At 42.5% G+C, this 25,303-nt stretch overlaps 1 protein-coding gene across 1 annotated transcript; it reads right to left on the reverse strand.

Annotated features, from left to right (window-relative positions):
• Positions 1-2,494: 2,494 nt before the first annotated feature.
• napab (N-ethylmaleimide-sensitive factor attachment protein, alpha b) lies at positions 2,495-24,099 on the reverse strand. The gene is made up of 11 exons (XM_071360258.1): positions 23,906-24,099; positions 19,934-20,013; positions 10,131-10,247; positions 9,863-9,909; positions 8,632-8,709; positions 7,577-7,632; positions 6,587-6,671; positions 6,373-6,477; positions 6,206-6,274; positions 5,986-6,036; positions 2,495-5,077 (listed from the first exon to the last, which is right to left on the reverse strand). Exons 1-11 carry the CDS (start codon positions 24,001-24,003, stop codon positions 4,976-4,978), a joined length of 888 nt encoding a protein of 295 aa, XP_071216359.1. The 5' UTR covers positions 24,004-24,099; the 3' UTR covers positions 2,495-4,975.
• Between the last annotated feature and the right edge of the window lie 1,204 nt (positions 24,100-25,303).

Raw genomic sequence — 25,303 nt, forward strand, 5'->3', positions numbered from 1 at the left:
CCTCTACTGTATATAGCCTCACTACTGTATATAGCCTCTCTACTGTATATAGCCTCTCTACTGTCTGTAGCCTCGCTACTGTATATAGCCTGTCTTTTTACTGTTGTTTTATTTCTTTACCTACCTATTGTTCACCTAATACCTTTTTTGCACTATTGGTTAGAGCCGGTAAGTAAGCATTTCACTGTAAGGTCTAACTACACCTGTTGTATTCGGCATTTCACTGTAAGGTCTAACTACACCTGTTGTATTCAGCATTTCACTGTGAGGTCTACTACACCTGTTGTATTCAGCATTTCACTGTAAGGTCTACTACACCTGTTGTATTCAACATTTCACTGTGAGGTCTACCACACCTGTTGTATTCAGCATTTCACTGTAAGGTGAACCTACACCTGTTGTATTCAGCATTTCACTGTGAGGTCTACTACACCTGTTGTATTCAGCATTTCACTGTAAGGTCTACTACACCTGTTGTATTCAGCATTTCACTGTGAGGTCTACCACACCTGTTGTATTCAGCATTTCACTGTAAGGTATACTACACCTGTTGTATTCAGCATTTCACTGTGAGGTCTACACCTGTTGTATTCAGCATTTCACTGTGAGGTCTACTACACCTGTTGTATTCAGCATTTCACTGTAAGGTCTACTACACCTGTTGTATTCAACATTTCACTGTGAGGTCTACTACACCTGTTGTATTCAGCATTTCACTGTGAGGTCTACTACACCTGTTGTATTCAGCATTTCACTGTGAGGTCTACCTACACCTGTTGTATTCAGCATTTCACTGTGAGGTCTACTACACCTGTTGTATTCAGCATTTCACTGTGAGGTCTACTACACCTGTTGTATTCAGCATTTCACTGTGAGGTCTACTACACCTGTTGTATTCAGCATTTCACTGTGAGGTCTACTACACCTGTTGTATTCAGCATTTCACTGTGAGGTCTACCACACCTGTTGTATTCAGCATTTCACTGTGAGGTCTACTACACCTGTTGTATTCATCATTTCACTGTGAGGTCTACTACACCTGTTGTATTCAGCATTTCACTGTGAGGTCTATTACACCTGTTGTATTCAGCATTTCACTGTGAGGTCTACTACACCTGTTCTATTCAGCATTTCACTGTGAGGTCTACTACACATGTTGTATTCAGCATTTCACTGTGAGGTCTACTACACCTGTTGTATTCAGCATTTCACTGTAAGGTCTACTACACCTGTTATATTCGTCGCACGTGACAAATAAACTTTGATTTGGTCTGCTTATTAGCCCCGCCCCACGGAGGTTCCTTTGCCAACATGAGGATGTTACATGTTGTCTTGGCAACAGAACCACCTTAGGCAGGGCGGGGGCAATAAGCAGACCAGATCGCAGTCCCACCTCACCATCGTTGGCTCAAGTAGAGATACCCCCCTCCCCCCCAATTGCTAAAGGCCTGTATGAACTATGCATAGAGCATGATAGAGGCCTCTAGTGGCCTAAAAGCATAGGCAGTGCCATTGAGGGCTTCCACCATTTTTAATGTAGTCAACTGGGTGGGACTTCCAACTTAATTGGCTGATCCCTCCTGGTGACCCTGTTGGAGTCATGTCCAACCGGGTCATCAGGAGGGATCAGCCAATCGTAAAGAAGAACATGTACAACTTCAAAATGGAGATAGAGAGAGCCTCAATGACACTGCCCATGCTGTCACAGAATCTATAATGGCACAGCTACAAAGATAGTTCCATATAGGGTGATAGAAAAATGCTGTATTTACCTGATCTATTTGTTATTAATGGTTAACAATTAATATTTAACTAATAGTAAGACATTTCTGTCCTACTAGTGTCTTGTGTTTTCATGGTCTCCACTCGTTCCCTGCAGCTAATCTGGGCGTATGGTCACCAGAGATGGCTTGAGCTAACAAAATGAGTTAAAGACTGCATTACATAGACAAGAATGTGTTTTACTAGAGATAGTTTAGGAGTAGAACAATCCCTCGTTCTCTAAATCGTCCTTGCATCTGGGAAACTGAGCCAGGCTGGGGTTAAGACAACCCAGGTAAAGATAGGATGAACCCAGAGTGGATTATGATGCTCCTTGGTCTCCATGCCTAAGCATTCTTAGTGTCAGCTATATAAAGAACTCTGCATTTGTGTAAAGGTTAGGTTACTCGGTGGGTGTCGACCAGCCTCATTATTGCAATAATTAAATCGATATGAAATAAAGAAATGACAGTCTCTCTCTCAGTATGAATTTCCACGACAACAACTAGAGAACTCATCCTCGTTATCCACCATCTTTATAAGCTACATATGTTGCCTGGCTACCCATACCCCTCGCTTCGGTCAAACGCTACACCACGGGGGTCAACGCTATCTAGAATTCTTCGGATGTCCCTACCCTAAACCCTACCTACCTAACTTCAAATGGGCCCCAAGGATGCGATATAGCACCGGACGGTTTAGAGAAGAGCAGCTGAAGAATTCAGTCATCAAACAACGTGATCATATGTTTTATTTTCCACAACAAACAAAAAATATATATAATTACAGAGTCACAACCTTCTCTCTTTATGGGTTTATTAATCTGTGATCGTCTGTAGAGAAGAGACCAATACTTATACACGGACTAAAACAACGTCCTTTAAATCAAAAGCTTGTCCATTTTTACATGTCAAAATAAGTTGAAATCAATAGCTATCCAATAAAAATAGCTTTAAAAAATAAAATAAAAAGTATAGTAAGCTAGTATAGTCGGTAACACAAAGTAGAGAGGAAGTGAATGGACATATAACACAAGTATCATTGAAGGAAAATAAAAGAAATAAGAGATTTGGAATAGAATGTAACGCTGCAAAAAATAATTTTAAAACCATAACTAGGTTATTATCTGTATGGGAAATTTATTCATTTATATCATTGCTATGGTGCTTCTCTGTAACCTGGTCTTAAAATACTTTATAAATTACATTTTATTATCAATATTAAAGGTCTTTCAAGGCCACTGTGTGAATACATGCATTTCCTAAATCGGGTTCAGCAGTCCAGCATTCCTGAGACGTCCCAAAGCAGGAAGAGAACAGGGTTTTATATCAGGGATATTCACCTTCCGACGAGCTCTGCACTTCGTAGTGTGAAGTCCACAGCACCTCATGATTGGCTGGTTTCATTCTGAAGGCACTCTGTAGTAACTCTCCCACTATGGTACAGTCTACAGGTTAGTGTTCCTTAGCGTCTGCAGTGGACAGATGACCACAGCTATCACTGCCGGTGGTACAGTTTTGAACCATGTTCAGCAGGACAGGAGAGGCTAGCTCTGTAAAACACCGACAGTGGGTCTGTGGAACAGGAGAGGCTAGCTCTGTAAACCACCGACGGTGGGTCTGTGGAACAGGAGAGGCTAGCTCTGTAAACCACCGACGGTGGGTCTGTGGAACAGGAGAGGCTAGCTCTGTAAACCACCGACGGTGGGTCTGTGGAACAGGAGAAGCTAGCTCTGTAAACCACCGACGGTGGGTCTGTGGAACAGGAGAGGCTAGCTCTGTAAACCACCGACGGTGGGTCTGTGGAACAGGAGAGGCACTAGGACCTGCGTTGATGACTGATCAACACATCAAAGGCGAGAAGAGATACACACTGCAAAGGCAAGATGAGCTATCTGCTGTTAAAAAAGGCACAAGAGTAAGGAGAAGAGCAGACGCCAGGGTGTAGTGCCTGAGGCAAGGGGGGGGGGGGGGGGGTGTATGGCAGCGTTTCCGTAACTCGGTTCTCGGGACCCTAAACGTTTTGGTTTTTGCCCTAGCACTACACAGCACATTCAAAATGATTAAAGCTGGATGCTTAGTTGTTTATTTTTTTTATTTTTTAAATCAGCTGTGTAGTGGTAGGGCAAAACCCCGAACATGCACCCCTTGTGTTCCAGAGGACCGAGTTTGGGGAAACCCTGGGGTAGAGCTGTGACGGTCATTACATTTTGTCAATTGGTAACTGTCATGCAAATAACTGCGGGTCTCACGCCAAATTGACCGTTAATGAAGATAAACACGTTAAGCACCTCCGGGACGACACCCCATCGTTGTCGTGCTTCTATCGGACCGGCTACGTTTTAAAAAGTCTAATAAATCCGTTTAATATAGCCTACACCATAAATTAATTACTAATGAATCATTTTTATAATAATAATAATAATAATTTTGGCATCATTCCCAAGTGACAATATTTTCACCCATCAGACTATTTTCCGTTTAATTTTGTCTTTACAAATACTAAATAATGTGTGTGAAATGAGTTCTGATTTAGAATGGGCCATTATCATGCACCTGTCTGAACGGGCAATTATTATTATTATTTATTTTTTAATAAAGTCATCTGTATGCACTTGAATGACAAATGGAGGACGCTTTTCCCATGGTTCATTTTTCATGACAGCCAGGTAGGCTACTCTGGTCGTAAGGCAAAGCAATGTGCTTAATATTAGGAAAGTTGAGAAATAAATATAGTAGGCCTAGCCTATAGAAAGCTGATAGGATCCTCCTCTTTTTAATAGAGGCCATCAAAACGGTTCTCTCACGCAATTGCATAGCGTAGGCTGTAGAAATGTTGACCCGACAGGAGCACATATTTAACTCCATGCATCAACCAGCTATGAGGAGCTGGCTGGTTGATCAGGTGATCCTATTCTGCTCCACTCTGACTGCCAGGGCTCTCAGGAAGTGTTTGATTTGATTCTCCGCTGTATTTGCATTGAGTGATTACAGGGACAATAGAGCGCTGGAGTATCAATTACCATCAGCGGCAACACAGCGCCGTTTTGGAGAAGCCTAGTTACCTTGACTCATGTGGAATTTGACAGCAATCGTGACTGGTGACTGCTGGGGATACGGTCGCTTTAACAGCCCTAGGTGTGGATGAGGTTTGGGTATAGGGGGTCTGGGGGGGGGGGGGGGGGGGGTTTAGGTGTCTAGTGACATCAAGACCATTAACGCAGGTCACTCTCGTCTTCCTCTATGGTCTTCTTGATGCGGAGGAGCATGGTGGTCAGCCACTGGTCCAACCTAGAGATAGTGTCATATTCCTTCACCTGAGAACGAGAGAGAGGGGAGATGGAGACAGACAGAGAGATATGGAGCGAGAGGGGAGATGGAGACAGACAGAGAGAGATATGGAGGGGGAGGGGAGATGGAGACAGACAGAGAGAGATATGGAGCGGGAGGGGAGATATGGAGACAGACAGAGAGAGATATGGAGGGGGAGGGGAGATGGAGACAGACAGAGAGAGATATGGAGGGGGAGGGGAGATGGAGACAGACAGAGAGAGATATGGAGGGGGAGGGGAGATGGAGACAGACAGAGAGAGATATGGAGGGGGAGATGGAGACAGACAGAGAGAGATATGGAGGGGGAGATGGAGACAGACAGAGAGAGATATGGAGGGGGAGATGGAGACAGACAGAGAGAGATATGGAGGGGAGATGGAGACAGACAGAGAGAGATATGGAGGGGGAGATGGAGACAGACAGAGAGAGATATGGAGGGGGAGATGAGATGGAGACAGACAGAGAGAGATATGGAGGGGGAGATGGAGACAGACAGAGAGAGATATGGAGGGGAGATGGAGACAGAGAGAGAGAGATATGGAGGGGAGATGGAGACAGACAGAGAGAGATATGGAGGGGAGATGGAGACAGACAGAGAGAGATATGGAGGGGGAGATGAGGCCGAGAAGGACAGACGGAGAGAAAGAAAGAAAGAGCGATGATGAGAAGGATGGGGAGGAAGGGAGGTGAGACAAGAAAACAAGTTAACTTCCAGTTTCTCGTAATTGATTTCACTTTCTTGTTCAAAATGGTTCCAGTTTTAGTTAATGTCGGACTTCCTCAGTGACGGTTCAGCGTTCCCTATCTTTTCATTTATTTTCATGACTTCAGTAATGACTTCCTCATTCACAAATAAAAAGACACGAAACAATGCTTTGAGAGTACTACTCACTGCATCAGTATATACATCAACATTCTGTTCTTCACACGCATCTAGAAGTTTCTGCAGAAAAATAAAGACATGTATTCTGTTAGAATACATATATGTTGGAGTTGAAAGGCTTAAGAGAAAAGACTAAAAAAAAGTGACTCGGCGGCTTTGGTAAAAAGACGAGGGGATTGGATAAGACTAAAACAGAGGCCCTTATCAGAAAACAAACCTACTTCCTTACCTTCAGCAGTTTACATTCACGAGAATCTGAGAAGGCAGGGAACATTTCTTCATACTTCTGTAAGGCCAGCTAGATGCCAGGAGAAAGAGCAGTTTAGTCAGAGAAGAAACCTAGAAACCTCGTGGAGGATTTGAAAAACAGACAGAAGTCAGTTTTTTAGGGTTTACTTTGGCATTGAGCATGTCCACACAGAAGTGGCAGAGAGCTGCCTTGAAGAAGTAGTCCTTAGCGCTGTACTTTAGCAATGTACTGTCCATCGCATTGGTCCCAACCTTAAAACAAAAAAAAGACCAAAACAGGATCGTTAACAGTCGATAACAATTACATAGAACATATTTACAAGGAACTGCCTCCTGCAACGCTGTGTTGGTCAGCTGTCACCTGTTCATAGATCTCTATGGCCTTCTGGTACTGCTCCAGCTGAGCTGCATAGACGGCCACCTTCAGAAGGCACTTGTTAGCAGAGCTGAGAGGACAAGGAGAAAGGGAGGTACAGGGAGAGAGAGAGAGAAATTAGGACGACCAGTCACACAACATACAGTCAAAATAAAACAGTGTCTGATTCAGTAGGACAGAACCCAAATAAAACCGTGTCTGATTCAGTAGGACAGAACCCAAATAAAACAGTGTCTGATTCAGTAGGACAGAACCCAAATAAAACCGTGTCTGATTCAGTAGGACAGAACCCAAATAAAACCGTGCCTGATTCAGTAGGACAGAACCCAAATAAAACAGTGTCTGATTCAGTAGGACAGAACCCAAATAAAACCGTGTCTGATTCAGTAGGACAGAACCCAAATAAAACAGTGTCTGATTCAGTAGGACAGAACCCAAATAAAACCGTGTCTGATTCAGTAGGACAGAACCCAAATAAAACAGGGTCTGATTCAGTAGGACAGAACCCAAATAAAACAGGGTCTGATTCAGTAGGACAGAACCCAAATAAAACAGGGTCTGATTCAGTAGGACAGAACCCAAATAAAACAGGGTCTGATTCAGTAGGACAGAACCCAAATAAAACAGTGTGAGTCAGCAGGACAGAACCCAAATAAAACAGGGTCTCAATCAGCTCACAGTAAGGAGTCACGTCGGCTCTATTCATTACATTTCCGTCTCTCCATAGCTCCCACCATAGATATAAAACCCCATAGAGCTGATGTGTGGTCCAGCGGGAGAAACCTCTGACCCCGGCACATGTATGCCAGACTCGGCGTGGGTTGGAATCCAGACCACTGCCCTTTGACCCCCCCTCCCAACACTGTTCCAGCTCTTTAATTAAGCTACACAATTAAGAAAGGAGTGGGAATGCCCTACTCCTTAAAAAAGACCTTTCCCCCCTGAAATGATGGATATATTGTCTAGGGTTCCTACCTTGTGGACTCTTCTCCTTTGTAGTAGTCTGCCGCCTGTTCATAGTGAGCTATAGCCTGCAGACAGAGACAACATTTAGACACGCCTCACCCCCCCCCCCCCCGCACCCACAGTCCCCCCCTCACCCACACAGCCCCCCCCCCCTCACCCAGTCACCCCCCCCCCCCCCTCGCATCTCACCCACAGTCCCCCCCTCACCCACAGTCCCCCCCTCACCCACACACCCCCCCCGTCCGCACCTCACCCACAGTCACCCCCCTCACCCATACATTGCTGCAAAAGATAAATGGTTGAGTTTGATATAATTTATAAGCTTACAAACAGGGTTCTTTTTTTAAATAAAACAAATATTTATAATACATGTTTTTTATACCTTTAACGTCAATTATGTTTAAAAAAAACACGCTTAAACTCTTTTTCTTTCAGATTCACGTGTTATAACTTAGCCCCTACTTTACATCTGAGGTTGTTGTGTTGAAATAGCAACATGCTCTTGATTACAGATCATTTCATTAATAAAAACGACCACTTGTGTCGTTAGCAAACTTAACGGTTGTTGGAGCAGTCCACACAGTCATGGATCAACAAGGAGTATAGGAGGGGGACTAAGCACGCACCCCTGAGGGCCCTCCCGTGTTGAGGACCAGCGTGCCAGAGGTGTTGTTGCCTAACCTTACCACCTGGGGTTTACGGCCCGTCAGGAAGTCCAGGATCCAGTTGCATAATATGAATGGAAGATTTAATTCAAATTTTTAAAAAAGGGGTTATGTAAAAAAGTGAAGTACAGCCTTCAGACAAGCATCTGGAAAGATACATCTGACCCAGACAAGTACATCCTGGTACACCTGGCTATGAGTGCAAATGTGCTATTATATCTGACCACAACTGATTTTGCATCTTTACTCATAGGGGGCTGATTCTCCCAGTCTATTCAGTTCAGACCTATACAAGACAGTAGTGACTATCCCAGGCTAGCTGGAGGACAGATACAGGCTGTGTCCCCCCTCAATGTCTATATAAATGCACTACTTTTGACCAGGGCCCATAGGTCTGACCGTATCAATGTCCACCAGCTCCGTCTCGTAGATCTCTGCGATGGAGATGTGATGTTTGGCTGCGATGGTGAACCGTCCCTAATGAGTTCAAAGAGAGGAGTAAAACAGAAGAGGCAGAAAGAGAGGAGGAAAACAGGAAGAGAGGAGTAAAACAGAAAGAGAGGAGGAAAACAGAGGAAGCAGAAAGAGAGGAGGAAAACAGGAAGAGAGGAGGAAAACAGAGGAAGCAGAAAGAGAGGAGGAAAACAGAGAAAGCAGAAAGAGAGGAGGAAAACAGAGGAAGCAGAAAGAGAGGAGGAAAACAGAGAAAGCAGAAAGAGAGGAGGAAAACAGAGGAAGCAGAAAGAGAGGAGGAAAACAGGAAGAGAGGAGGAAAACAGAGGAAGCATAAAGAGAGGAGGAAAACAGAGAAAGCAGAAAGAGAGGAGGAAAACAGGAGAAGCAGAAAGAGAGGAGGAAAACAGAGAAAGCAGAAAGAGAGGAGGAAAACAGAGAAAGCAGAAAGAGAGGAGGAAAACAGAGAAAGCAGAAAGAGAGGAGGAAAACAGAGGAAGCAGAAAGAGAGGAGGAAAACAGAAGAAGCAGAAAGAGAGGAAAACAGAGAAAGCAGAAAGAGAGGAGGAAAACAGAGAAAGCAGAAAGAGAGGAGGAAAACAGAGAAAGCAGAAAGAGAGGAGGAAAACAGAGAAAGCAGAAAGAGAGGAGGAAAACAGAGAAAGCAGAAAGAGAGGAGGAAAACAGAAAGAGAGGAGGAAAACAGAGAAAGCAGAAAGAGAGGAGGAAAACAGAGAAAGCAGAAAGAGAGGAGGAAAACAGAAAGAGAGGAGGAAAACAGAGGAAGCAGAAAGAGAGGAGGAAAACAGAAAGAGAGGAGGAAAACAGAGGAAGCAGAAAGAGAGGAGGGAAACAGAGGAAGCAGAAAGAGAGGAGGAAAACAGAGGAAGCAGAAAGAGAGGAGGAAAACAGAGGAAGCAGAAAGAGAGGAGGAAAACAGAGGAAGCAGAAAGAGAGGAGGAAAACAGAGAAAGCAGAAAGAGAGGAGGAAAACAGGAAGCAGAAACAAAAAGAAGGATGAGAGAAGCAACAGAACACCAGACTAGGCTCATATCAGCTCTCTATGTTACTGGTGAAATACTTCAGACACACGCTGCCCATTGTTTTAGTGTGTTGAACCAATAGGTACAGTCAAAGAGGAGGGTATCAGGCCTCTATCCACACTAACACTTCTCACCATGTCTGTGTAGATCTCGATGGCTCGGTTCAGACAGTTGATAGCCTCTGTAGGGAGGGTACATCAGATGCATTATCAACTCACAGAGACCCTTTTATTCACTCTGATTTGCAGGAAAATACCAAGGTAATGTTTCATTTCTTCTGAGAAACATTACCTGCTCTTTTAGTGTTTGGTTGAGTGTCGACAGTGGTAGGGTAAAGACAGCTCTAACATGGGAGGAGGTAATGGTTGTAAAGGCCATGGTGTGTGTGAGTGAGTGGAATACCTTGCGGGTCAGCTTTTTTGAAGGCATTTCCAGCGTCTATGAAGTTAGTAGCAGCATCGTGTTTACTCTGCATCTGCAGGTGGAGACGGGCCGCCTGGGAGAACGCATTACCTGCAGCTGAAAACACAGTCATATTATCCTACTATCACAATACAGCCATACTATCCAACTATCACAATACAGCCATATTATCCAACTATCACAATACAGCCATATTATCCAACTATCGCAATACAGCCATATTATCCAACTATCACAATACAGCCATATTATCCAACTATCACAATACAGCCATATTATCCAACTATCACAATACAGCCATATTATCCTACTATCACAATACAGCCATACTATCCTACTATCACAATCAACTATCACAATACAGCCATATTATCCTACTATCACAATACAGCAATACTATCCTACTATCACAATACAGCCATATTATCCTACTATCACAATACAGACATATTATCCTACTATCACAATACAGCCATATTAACCCTACTATCACAACCAACTATCACAATACAGCCATATTATCCTACTATCACAATACAGCCATATTATCCAACTATCACAACCAACTATCACAATACAGCCATATTATCCAACTATCACAATACAGCCATATTATCCTACTATCACAATACAGCCATATTATCCTACTATCACAATACAGCCATATTATCCTACTATCACAATACAGCCATACTATCCAACTATCACAATACAGCCATACTATCCAACTATCACAATACAGCCATACTATCCAACTATCACAATACAGCCATATTATCCTACTATCACAATACAGCCATATTATCCTACTATCACAATACAGCCATATTAACCCTACTATCACAACCAACTATCACAATACAGCTATATTATCCTACTATCACAATACAGCCATATTATCCAACTATCACAACCAACTATCACAATACAGCCATATTATCCAACTATCACAACCAACTATCACAATACAGCCATACTATCCTACTATCACAACCAACTATCACAACCAACTATCACAACACAGCCATATTATCCTACTATCACAATACAGCCATATTATCCAACTATCACAACCAACTATCACAATACAGCCATACTATCCTACTATCACAACCAACTATCACAATACAGCCATATTATCCTACTATCACAATACAGCCATATTATCCAACTATCACAACCAACTATCACAATACAGCCATACTATCCTACTATCACAACCAACTATCACAACCAACTATCACAACACAGCCATATTATCCTACTATCACAATACAGCCATACTATCCTACTATCACAACCAACTATCACAATACAGCCATATTATCCTACTATCACAATACAGCCATATTATCCAACTATCACAATACAGCCATACTATCCAACTATCACAATACAGCCATATTATCCTACTATCACAATACAGCCATATTATCCAACTATCACAATCAACTATCACAATACAGCCATATTATCCTACTATCACAATACAGCCATATTATCCTACTATCACAACCAACTATCACAATACAGCCATATTACCCAACTATCACAATACAGCCATATTATCCTACTATCACAATACAGCCATATTATCCTACTATCACAATACAGCCATACTATCCTACTATCACAACCAACTATCACAATAGACATATTATCCTACTATCACAACCAACTATCACAATACAGCCATATTATCCTACTATCACAATACAGCCATATTATCCAACTATCGCAATACAGCCATATTATCCAACTATCACAATACAGCCATATTATCCAACTATCACAATACAGCCATATTATCCAACTATCACAATACAGCCATATTATCCTACTATCACAATACAGCCATACTATCCTACTATCACAATCAACTATCACAATACAGCCATATTATCCTACTATCACAATACAGCCATATTATCCTACTATCACAATACAGCAATACTATCCTACTATCACAATACAGCCATACTATCCTACTATCACAACCAACTATCACAATACAGCCATACTATCCTACTATCACAATACAGCCATATTATCCAACTATCACAACCAACTATCACAATACAGCCATACTATCCTACTATTACAATACAGCCATATTATCCTACTATCACAATCAACTATCACAATACAGCCATACTATCCTACTATCACAACAACTATCACAATACAGCCATATTATCCAACTATCACAATACAGCCATATTATCCTACTATCACAATACAGCCATACTATCCTACTATCACAACCAACTATCACAATACAGCCATATTATCCAACTATCACAACCAACTATCACAATACAGCCATATTATCCAACTATCACAACCAACTATCACAATACAGCCATATTATCCAACTATCACAATACAGCCATATTATCCTACTATCACAATACAGCCATACTATCCTACTATCACAACCAACTATCACAATACAGCCATATTATCCTACTATCACAATACAGCCATATTATCCAACTATCACAACCAACTATCACAATACAGCCATATTATTCTACTATCACAATACAGCCATATTATCCAACTATCACAACCAACTATCAAAATACAGCCATATTATCCTACTATCACAATACAGCCATATTATCCAACTATCACAACCAACTATCACAATACAGCCATATTATCCAACTATCACAACCAACTATCACAATACAGACAAAGTGCATTCGGAAAGTATTCAGACCCCTTGACTTTTCCCCCCACATTTTGTTACGTTAGAGCCTTATAAAATGAATTTAAAATTTTTTTTTACTCCGTCTACACACAATAATGACAAAGTGAAAACAGGTTTAAAAATGTATTACAAATAAAAAACTAAAATACCTTATTTACATAAGTATTCAGACCCTTTTGCTATGAGAATCAAAATTGAGCTCAGGTGCATCTTGTTTCCTAGAGATGTTTCCACAGCTTGATGGGAGTCCACCTGTGGTAAACTGATTGGACATGTGATGGAAAGGCACACACCTGTCTATATAATGTCCCACAGTTGACAGTGAATGTCAGAGCAAAAGCCAAGCCATGAGGTAGAAGGAATTGTCCGTAAAGCTCCGAGACAGGATTGCATTGAGGCACGGATCTGGGGAAGGGTACCAAAACATTTCTACTGCATTCAAGAACACAGTGGCCTCCATCATTCTTAAAATGGAATAAGTTTGGAACCACCAAGACTCTTCCTAGAACTGGCCGCCTGGCCAAACTGAGCAATTAGGGGAGAAGGGCATTGGTCAGGGAGGTGACTAAGAACCCGATGGTCACTCTGACAGAGCTCCAGAGTTCCTCTGTGGAGATAGGAGAACCTTCCAGAAGGACAACCATCTCTGCAGCACGCCACCAATCAGGCCTTTATGGTAGAGTGGTCAGACGGAAGCCACTCCTCAGTAAAAGGCACATGACAAGCCCGCTTGGAGTTTGCCAAAAGGCACCTAAAGGACTCGGACCATGACAAACAAGATTCTCTGGTCTGGTGAAACCAAGATTGAACTATTTGGCCTGAATGCCAAGCATCATGTCTGGAGGAAACCTGGCACCATCCCTACGGTGAAGCATGGTGGTGGCAGCATCATGTTGTGGGGTTGTTTTTCCAAAGGTAGGGACTGGGAGACTAGTCAGGATCGAGGCAAAGATGAACAGAGCACACAGCCAAGACAACGCAAGTCTCTGAATGTCTTTGAGTGGCCCAGCCAGAGCCCGGACTTGAACCCGATCGAACATCTCTGGAGAGACCTGAAAATACCTTTGCAGCGACGCTCCCCATCCAACCTGACAGAGCTTGAGAGGATCTGCAGAGAAGAATGGGAGAAACTCCCCAAATACAGGTGTGCCAAGCTTGTAGTGTCATACCCAAGAAGACTAAAGGCTGTAATCGCTGCCAAAGGTGCTTCAACAAAGTACTGAGTAAAGGGTATGAATACTTAAGTAAAAATGGTGGGGTATTGCATGTAGATTGAGAAGAAAAAAATATTCAATAAATTGTAGAATAAGGCTGTAACAAATTTGGGAAAAGTCAAGGGGTCTGAATACTTTGAATGCACTATATCCACTATCACAACGCAGCCATATCCCCAATCGCAGCCATATCCCCCCATCACAACGCAGCCATATCCCCCCCATCACAACGCAGCCATATCCCCCCATCACAACGCAGCCATATCCCCCCATCACAACGCGCCATATCCCCCCCATCACAACGCAGCCATATCCCCCATCGCAGCCATATCCCCCCATCACAACGCAGCCATATCCCCCCCATCACAACGCAGCCATATCCCCCCCATCACAACGCAGCCATATCCCCCATCGCAGCCATATCCCCCATCACAACGCAGCCATATCCCCCATCACAACGCAGCCATATCCCCCATCACAACGCAGCCATATCCCCCATCACAACGCTATCCCCCATCACAACGCCATATCCACGATCACAACGCTGCCATATCCACGATCACAACGCTGCCATATCCACGATCACAACGCTGCCATATCCACGATCACAACGCTGCCATATCCACGATCACAACGCTGCCATATCCACGATCACAACGCTGCCATATCCACGATCACAACGCTGCCATATCCACGATCACAACGCTGCCATATCCACGATCACAACGCAGCCATATCCACGATCACAACGCAGCCATATCCCCCATCACAACGCAGCCATATCCCCCATCACAACGCAGCCATATCCACGATCACAACGCTGCCATATCCACCATCACAACGCTGCCATATCCACGATCACAACGCTGCCATATCCACGATCACAACGCTGCCATACCACTTGAAGATCCTTCTTTGGCACCAAATCGACGTTGTCGTTAAAACTAGCAGCGCTCGTGTTTCTCCGACGCACATTCTGCCTACGATGGAGCTACGGCGAGGTGACGCCCTTTCTCTCCTCACCAGCATCTAACGGCACGGTCTTATCCGAATTCAAATGGTGCAGCCCAAGAAGCAGTTCATTTTAAAGTTTAGAAGAAGTGACTGCTAAAACACTAACTCCTTTTCGTATAAACTGATAGCATAGCTAGCATAAATAAAATTGGGTGGTGGTAGCCAGTTGTTTTTTAACTGCAATGCAGTTGACTGGTGACAATGACATCCATACAACCAGTTCTATATGGTTACAAGACAGTGTTCTCCCCCCCACACCAGTTCTATTTGGTTACAAGACAGTGTTCTCCCCACACCAGTTCTATATGGTTACAAGACAGTGTTCTCCCCACACCAGTTCTATATGGTTACAAGACAGTGTTCTCCCCACACCAGTTCTATATGGTTACAAGACAGTGCTCTCCCCCCCACACCAGTTCTATATGGTTACAAGACAGTGTTCTCCCCACACCAGTTCTATATGGTTACAAGACAGTGTTCTCCCCCCCACACCAGTTCTATTTGGTTACAAGACAGTGTTCTCCCCACACCAGTTCTATATGGTTACAAGACAGTGTTCTCCCCACACCAGTTCTATTTGGTTACAAGACAGTGTTCTCCCCACACCAGTTCTATTTGGTTACAAGACAGTGTTCTCCTCACACCAGTTCTATATGGTTACAAGACAGTGTTCTCCCCACACCAGTTCTATATGGTTACAAGACAGTGTTCTCCCCACACCAGTTCTATATGGTTACAAGACAGTGTTCTCCTCACACCAGTTCTATATGGTTACAAGACAGTGTTCTCCCCCCCACACCAGTTCTATTTGGTTACAAGACAGTGTTCTCCCCACACCAGTTCTATATGGTTACAAGACAGTGTTCTCCCCACACCAGTTCTATTTGGTTACAAGACAGTGTTCTCCCCACACCAGTTCTATATGGTTACAAGACAGTGTTCTCCCCACACCAGTTCTATTTGGTTACAAGACAGTGTTCTCCCCACACCAGTTCTATATGGTTACAAGACAGTGTTCTCCCCCCCACACCAGTTCTATATGGTTACAAGACAGTGTTCTCCCCCCCACACCAGTTCTATTTGGTTACAAGACAGTGTTCTCCCCACACCAGTTCTATATGGTTACAAGACAGTGTTCTCCCCACACCAGTTCTATTTGGTTACAAGACAGTGTTCTCCCCACACCAGTTCTATATGGTTACAAGACAGTGTTCTCCTCACACCAGTTCTATATGGTTACAAGACAGTGTTCTCCCCCCCACACCAGTTCTATTTGGTTACAAGACAGTGTTCTCCCCACACCAGTTCTATATGGTTACAAGACAGTGTTCTCCTCACACCAGTTCTATATGGTTACAAGACAGTGTTCTCCTCACACCAGTTCTATATGGTTACAAGACAGTGTTCTCCTCACACCAGTTCTATATGGTTACAAGACAGTGTTCTCCTCACACCAGTTCTATATGGTTACAAGACAGTGTTCTCCTCACACCAGTTCTATATGGTTACAAGACAGTGTTCTCCTCACACCAGTTCTATATGGTTACAAGACAGTGTTCTCCCCACACCAGTTCTATATGGTTACAAGACAGTGTTCTCCCCACACCAGTTCTATATGGTTACAAGACAGTGTTCTCCCCACACCAGTTCTATTTGGTTACAAGACAGTGTTCTCCTCACACCAGTTCTATATGGTTACAAGACAGTGTTCTCCTCACACCAGTTCTATATGGTTACAAGACAGTGTTCTCCCCACACCAGTTCTATATGGTTACAAGACAGTGTTCTCCCCACACCAGTTCTATATGGTTACAAGACAGTGTTCTCCCCACACCAGTTCTATTTGGTTACAAGACAGTGTTCTCCTCACACCAGTTCTATATGGTTACAAGACAGTGTTCTCCCCCCCACACCAGTTCTATATGGTTACAAGACAGTGTTCTCCCCCCACACCAGTTCTATATGGTTACAAGACAGTGTTCTCCCCCCCACACCAGTTCTATATGGTTACAAGACAGTGTTCTCCCCCCCACACCAGTTCTATATGGTTACAAGACAGTGTTCTCCCCCCCACACCAGTTCTATATGGTTACAAGACAGTGTTCTCCCCACACCAGTTCTATATGGTTACAAGACAGTGTTCTCCTCACACCAGTTCTATATGGTTACAAGACAGTGGTGTTCTCCCCACACCAGTTCTATTTGGTTACAAGACAGTGTTCTCCTCACACCAGTTCTATATGGTTACAAGACAGTGTTCTCCTCACACCAGTTCTATATGGTTACAAGACAGTGTTCCCCCCACACCAGTTCTATATGGTTACAAGACAGTGTTCCCCCCACACCAGTTCTATTTGGTTACAAGACAGTGGTGTTCTCCCCACACCAGTTCTATATGGTTACAAGACAGTGTTCTCCTCACACCAGTTCTATATGGTTACAAGACAGTGTTCTCCCCACACCAGTTCTATATGGTTACAAGACAGTGTTCTCCCCACACCAGTTCTATATGGTTACAAGACAGTGTTCTCCTCACACCAGTTCTATATGGTTACAAGACAGTGTTCTCCTCACACCAGTTCTATATGGTTACAAGACAGTGTTCTCCCCACACCAGTTCTATATGGTTACAAGACAGTGTTCTCCTCACACCAGTTCTATATGGTTACAAGACAGTGTTCTCCCCACACCAGTTCTATTTGGTTACAAGACAGTGGTGTTCTCCCCACACCAGTTCTATATGGTTACAAGACAGTGTTCTCCCCACACCAGTTCTATATGGTTACAAGACAGTGGTGTTCTCCCCACACCAGTTCTATATGGTTAAAAGACAGTGTTCTCCTCACACCAGTTCTATATGGTTACAAGACAGTGGTGTTCTCCCCACACCAGTTCTATATGGTTACAAGACAGTGTTCTCCCCCCCACACCAGTTCTATATGGTTACAAGACAGTGTTCTCCCCCCCACACCAGTTCTATATGGTTACAAGACAGTGTTCTCCCCCCCACACCAGTTCTATATGGTTACAAGACAGTGTTCTCCTCACACCAGTTCTATATGGTTACAAGACAGTGTTCTCCCCACACCAGTTCTATATGGTTACAAGACAGTGTTCTCCTCACACCAGTTCTATATGGTTACAAGACAGTGTTCTCCCCCCCACACCAGTTCTATATGGTTACAAGACAGTGTTCTCCCCCCCACACCAGTTCTATATGGTTACAAGACAGTGTTCTCCTCACACCAGTTCTATATGGTTACAAGACAGTGTTCTCCCCACACCAGTTCTATATGGTTACAAGACAGTGTTCTCCTCACACCAGTTCTATATGGTTACAAGACAGTGTTCTCCTCACACCAGTTCTATATGGTTACAAGACAGTGTTCTCCTCACACCAGTTCTATATGGTTACAAGACAGTGTTCTCCTCACACCAGTTCTATATGGTTACAAGACAGTGTTCTCCTCACACCAGTTCTATATGGTTACAAGACAGTGTTCTCCTCACACCAGTTCTATATGGTTACAAGACAGTGTTCTCCTCACACCAGTTCTATATGGTTACAAGACAGTGTTCTCCCCCCCACACCAGTTCTATATGGTTACAAGACAGTGTTCTCCCCCCCACACCAGTTCTATATGGTTACAAGACAGTGTTCTCCCCCCCACACCAGTTCTATATGGTTACAAGACAGTGTTCTCCCCACCACACCAGTTCTATTTGGTTACAAGACAGTGTTCTCCCCCCCACACCAGTTCTATTTGGTTACAAGACAGTGTTCTCCCCCCCACACCAGTTCTATATGGTTACAAGACAGTGTTCTCCTCACACCAGTTCTATATGGTTACAAGACAGTGTTCTCCTCACACCAGTTCTATATGGTTACAAGACAGTGTTCTCCCCACACCAGTTCTATATGGTTACAAGACAGTGTTCTCCTCACACCAGTTCTATATGGTTACAAGACAGTGTTCTCCCCCCCACACCAGTTCTATATGGTTACAAGACAGTGTTCTCCCCCCCACACCAGTTCTATATGGTTACAAGACAGTGTTCTCCCCACACCAGTTCTATATGGTTACAAGACAGTGTTCTCCCCACACCAGTTCTATATGGTTACAAGACAGTGTTCTCCCCCCCACACCAGTTCTATTTGGTTACAAGACAGTGTTCTCCCCCCCACACCAGTTCTATATGGTTACAAGACAGTGTTCTCCCCCCCACACCAGTTCTATATGGTTACAAGACAGTGTTCTCCCCCCCACACCAGTTCTATATGGTTACAAGACAGTGTTCTCCTCACACCAGTTCTATATGGTTACAAGACAGTGTTCTCCTCACACCAGTTCTATATGGTTACAAGACAGTGTTCTCCTCACACCAGTTCTATATGGTTACAAGACAGTGTTCCCCCCACACCAGTTCTATATGGTTACAAGACAGTGGTGTTCTCCCCACACCAGTTCTATATGGTTACAAGACAGTGTTCTCCCCACACCAGTTCTATATGGTTACAAGACAGTGTTCTCCCCACACCAGTTCTATATGGTTACAAGACAGTGTTCTCCTCACACCAGTTCTATATGGTTACAAGACAGTGTTCTCCCCACACCAGTTCTATATGGTTACAAGACAGTGTTCTCCTCACACCAGTTCTATATGGTTACAAGACAGTGTTCTCCTCACACCAGTTCTATATGGTTACAAGACAGTGTTCTCCTCACACCAGTTCTATATGGTTACAAGACAGTGTTCTCCCCACACCAGTTCTATATGGTTACAAGACAGTGTTCTCCCCACACCAGTTCTATATGGTTACAAGACAGTGTTCTCACCACACCAGTTCTTCGCCATCTTGTACATGTTGGCAGCCCTGGCGTACATATCACAGGCCTCCTCCATCTTGGATGAGCCTCTGCATCAACAGAAGAAGAGTAGCAGTGAGCCAGAGGCACTAAACAGGGGCTATCAGGACTAGTAACACAGTTTAGGCTTTGTTTAAAAATATTGTCAAGTATACCACAGACTGTATTGGCAAAAAACTACTGTCAGAATAGCAGTTCAAATGTGTGCATGAGATGAGACAACTAGACCTATTAACTAAACAACCCAAGGTATGATTGAGAAATATGATTGAGAAACATTATGAGTAAGGAATCATTGTTGATGTTTACAAATAAAGTGTGAAGACAAAAAGGTATTCAGTAGTGGATTGGGGAACAGAATGTAACAACCAGAGCCTAACACAGACACCATCATGTTTAAATCAACTGATGATGGACAGGCTGTGAGGTCATTTCACAATAGCAGACTATTATGCTGACTGCACAATCGCAGACAATTTTTTCCCCTCCAAAATAAGAGTCCACCTGCAAAGACCTAACTTTGGGAATATCACATAATTTTGCATTCTAGCACTGGGGGGGGGGGGGGTAATTTATTTAATGCATTTTGTTTTGAATATTGTATTATTCATACCAGCATTTATTTGAAAGATTACACAAATACTGGTATGCTGAAAGCTAATTGTGTAGGACAGGCTATACTGAAAAGAAATATACTTTAAAAAAAATATGTTTTTATTACTCAATAGAGTCTGCATAACTTAAATGGGTCTTTTGTGCTGGGCAACTGGTTTAATACAGAGTATTGATGATTCCTTACTTCACCCACTGCAATGCAATACAGGGTACATGGGATACGTATTGGCTTGTAGAGAGAACATTTCTACTTGTCTCAGCTGAAGTGGGTGGGAAATACTCAGCAGGGTCTCTACTAACCAAATAGGGTTAGTTTTTGGAGGGGGGGGGACTGTCACCCAGCAGTACGTTCTCCACACCCTCCATAGCTCCCAATGTAATAGACAGTACATGGGATACACATTGACTTGTAGAGAGGGAACTTTTCTACCCGTCTCAGCTAAAGTGAGGTAGGGAATACTCAGTACGGTCTCTACTAACCAAGTATGGATCATTTTGGAGAGGGACTGTGTCGCACGGCCTGCTGCTGGCTTTTCACTCCACCCTCTCCGTACCCCCTCCATAACCCCCCCCTAATGCAATACACTGTACATTGGATAGCCATCATATTGGCTTGTAGAGCGAGAACCTTTAGTTCCCGGGGCACATTTGGCGTAACCTCTTTGCTGTCACAAAACAAACGATGTAATTCCTGACTCTCAAAAAAACAACAAAAAAAACACAGGTGACATTAACACACTATTCCTTAAGGATGTGATTTCAAAAGATCATTCATAGGTTATAATCCTCATTAGTATGTGGAGATGGAAGTTTTGGTTGTCTTCGGAATTAGACCTTTAGACCCAGATGAGTCGTTCTTTGAGCATTTGTCAGTGTACATATTACTTTGGTCTTTCTGTACGTAGTACTGTTCCACAGGTTCTCCTGGTACGATTATTTCTGTACGTAGTACTGTTCCACCAGTTCTTCTGGTATGATACCAGACAGAAAAGACTTGTTCAGAAGTTATTGAACCCGTCTCTAAGGTAAAGCCCAGACTTGATTTTGATACATATAGCAGAGCTTGTTATAATACTACAGAATTCTAAGACGTGTTTGTTATATATGCAGGATAGATTCAACCTCTTAGGTAAACAGCTCTCTGCTGTCCTGTCTACTGTATCTTCACAAGTAATATATGGAACAAGGATTACATTAAAAGCTTGACAAATTAAAGTTATTAGCAGTATTACATATTTTACAAATCTACTTCTTGCAGTGAAATTAATTATTTGACACCTCTTTCTCAAATACGACTTGTTTCAACTCTTCGTTGTTTTTTTACCCTGGCTATACATGGCTTTCTTGCACTGACTGTAATTTGGGGAGCATAAACTGTAAATGAGGAGGAGAACGTTGGATAATAAATGTGCAGGTAGCATTTCCTTCACAAAATAATGTATAATGTCACACACGTCGCTGTGTTGAAGAAATGTCTGTGTAGTCGGCCCTGTTTTCACAGCATCCAACTGTGAAATGACTTTTCTCAATTGCTGATTTGGACTCATAGGGTTTTCGTTAAGTGATCTTTTTGTGACATTCTTTGAAAGTGGATATTTTCTTCAGAAAAGTCAAAACAGGAAAGGCTTGACCCTCAAGATGATTGATGGAATAGTTACATGTTGGAATAACATCAATACCGGAACTCATTACGTTATTCATTAAACTATATAACTCCTGCTGGGTCCTCAATGTTTGTAGATTCTATAGAGAGGACGGTCATCAGCCGTAATAATTAAAAGAGTCAAATATAAAGACGGGTCCACTGGTGTCCTTTCTTGCTGTTCATCCCTGAATGACAGACTCCTGAGCTCTATCAGTAGGTCAACCTCTCATTGCCAACTGCTGGAAGATCATTAAAGTGAGATGGGGATACAGGGTTTCACATTACAAAATGGTGACTTTTGATTTAATCGGAGAAACAGAAAGTTCTAGAATATCTAGAGTGCTGGTCCAGATGGTTGTTCTACTGCTGCACATTTACCTCTCGTCACTTTGTAATAATTCGCTTTTAAAAGAACGTCAAGCCTTTTATGTTTGGAAGTGGAACGCTAAACATTGACGTTTCTAAAAGAACAAGTAATAATCACTTGTATTTTCTCACAAATTACAATTTGTAGAGATGGGCTGTGATCCATGAATCAATCCAAGAGGCCAACCTTTGGATTAATTGTGACCAAGCTGGGTTTAAGAAAGTTGTTGGAAGGCTATGCATAATTGGGGTGATATAAACCTATAGCAACATAATTTTACAAGGATACTAGCTCAACAATTTTCTTTGTGGGTCAGGCCATGCAATTGTCCTGATGCATTTTTTGGGCACATGTCAAGGCTTGCCTTGTGAACAGGTATGGATCATCATCATTAGGTTAATCTAGGTTAACAGGTATGCCAGTCCATCATTGTGTCTTTGTTGACATCTCTCTACAAGGCTATATGAGGGTTATCCCATGTACTGTCTATTACAGTGTATTGCATTAGGAGCTATGGAGGTCGCGGAGAACAAAGTGCTGCTGGGTGACAGTCCGCCTCCAAAAGTATCCCTATTTGGTTAGTAGAGACCCTGCTGAGTATTTCCCACCCACTTCAGCTGAGACAAGTAGAAACGTTCTCTGCAGTCCAATATTCTCAACATACCAGTATCACTGTCTTTTTTTATTGGCCTTAAAAGAAATCTAGGCATCTTTCCTATTTGTTTTCATAAAATACTTACTAGATTTTCTTTTTGCACGATACAAGTAGATATTGATTAAAATCCCAATATCTTTTGAACGAGTTATCCACATTGCAATGTTTTTGAAATGCAAACTTTTATTTGAAAGATTTCGTCATTACCATACCAACGTGACGTCACCGTTTGTACTGCTGGCAGAATACCAGTAAACAAGGGGCCATAGAATAAAATAGAAAAATACGTTTGCTTTACTTTACTCTGTTACCAGCCAATATAGAAATACAACTTAGTCCAAGTCAAAAAATACCTCACCTAATTTCAACAGTTTTTGGGTACTTTATTTGGTTGTCCAACAGGCTAAAGTTAGCTAGCTAAATTACTTTGTTGACTTGTTTGCTAGCTAAGCTAACTGCTGTTAGCTGGATGATGAAATTGCACTAACGTTAGTAGACCAATACTAGATAACTTTTTTTTTCTTCGACAATAAACGTTAAATTGTAGTTTGTAACTGATAGCTAACAGTAAGATAATTAGCAAAAAGTACCTAACGTTACTCACTGTACTATTTGCGATTATTAGCTAAACTACCGGGGCTAGCTAGCTGGAATGCTCACCCAAACAACGCCCCAAAAAACGACTGAGAAGATTTCAGTTTCTTTTCAGCCTCAGCAATCAGAGCCGAGGCTTCCTTCTCTTTTCCAGAGTTGTCCATGTTTGTAACAACTAGTTAAACTTTAGAAATTTAGTAAAGCAGCAGCTGTCTTTTTTTTCTTCTTCGTCTTCTTCTTCTGTGGATTTTTTTTAATGGCGGTTGGCAACCAACTTTAAGGTGCATTACCGCCACCAACTGGACTGGAGTGTTGACCAGAGACAGGAAAGGTCTAACTCCGAACCAATATTCTTGTCTCGCTAAGGAAACGAAATACATAATTAAATACGACATCCCCTGGTGATTTCCCCAGCAGTTCACTTAATCCTGGCTGTTAAACCCCATTACTCCTCAAATCTAATAACAATCGCTCCCTTTCCCTCACATATTTCTGGCACTGAAGTAGAACGTGTTCCACTGTCTCCATCTCCTCCTGACAATGATCACACCTCCCAGTCGGATGTTTCCCCACCAATTTAACGGTACAATTGAGCTTTGTGTGTCCCAGTTTCAACCTTGTGATTACACTTTCCTTCCTTCTCTCTCTCTCGGCTTGATGACCTCCCTGCCACCACCTTTTCCTGAATCTTATACAGGTGTCTTTCTTTTGCCTCCCTGTTCCACAACTCTTGGCGTTTGTTTTTAAACACTAACCTAATGATGATCCATACCTGTTAACATAGTTTAACCTAATGATGATCCATACCTGTTAACATAGTTTAACCTAATGATGATCAATACCTGTTAACATAGTTTAACCTAATGATGATCCATACCTGTTAACATAGTTTAACCTAATGATGATCCATACCTGTTAACATAGTTTAACCTAATGATGATGATCCATACCTGTTAACATAGTTTAACCTAATGATGATCCATACCTGTTAACATAGTTTAACATAATGATGATCCATACCTGTTAACATAGTTTAACCTAATGATGATCCATACCTGTTAACATAGTTTAACATAATGATGATCCATACCTGTTAACATAGTTTAACCTAATGATGATGATCCATACCTGTTAACATAGTTTAACCTAATGATGATCCATACCTGTTAACATAGTTTAACCTAATGATGATCCATACCTGTTAACAGAGTTTAACCCAATGATGATCCATACCTGTTAACATAGTTTAACCTAATGATGATGATCCATACCTGTTAACATAGTTTAACCTAATGATGATCCATACCTGTTAACATAGTTTAACCTAATGATGATCCATACCTGTTAACAGAGTTTAACCCAATGATGATCCATACCTGTTAACATAGTTTAACCTAATGATGATGATCCATACCTGTTAACATAGTTTAACCTAATGATGATGATCCATACCTGTTAACATAG

Source organism: Salvelinus alpinus, chromosome 22, assembly GCF_045679555.1.
Source record: "Salvelinus alpinus chromosome 22, SLU_Salpinus.1, whole genome shotgun sequence".
Classification (NCBI taxonomy): domain Eukaryota; kingdom Metazoa; phylum Chordata; class Actinopteri; order Salmoniformes; family Salmonidae; genus Salvelinus; species Salvelinus alpinus.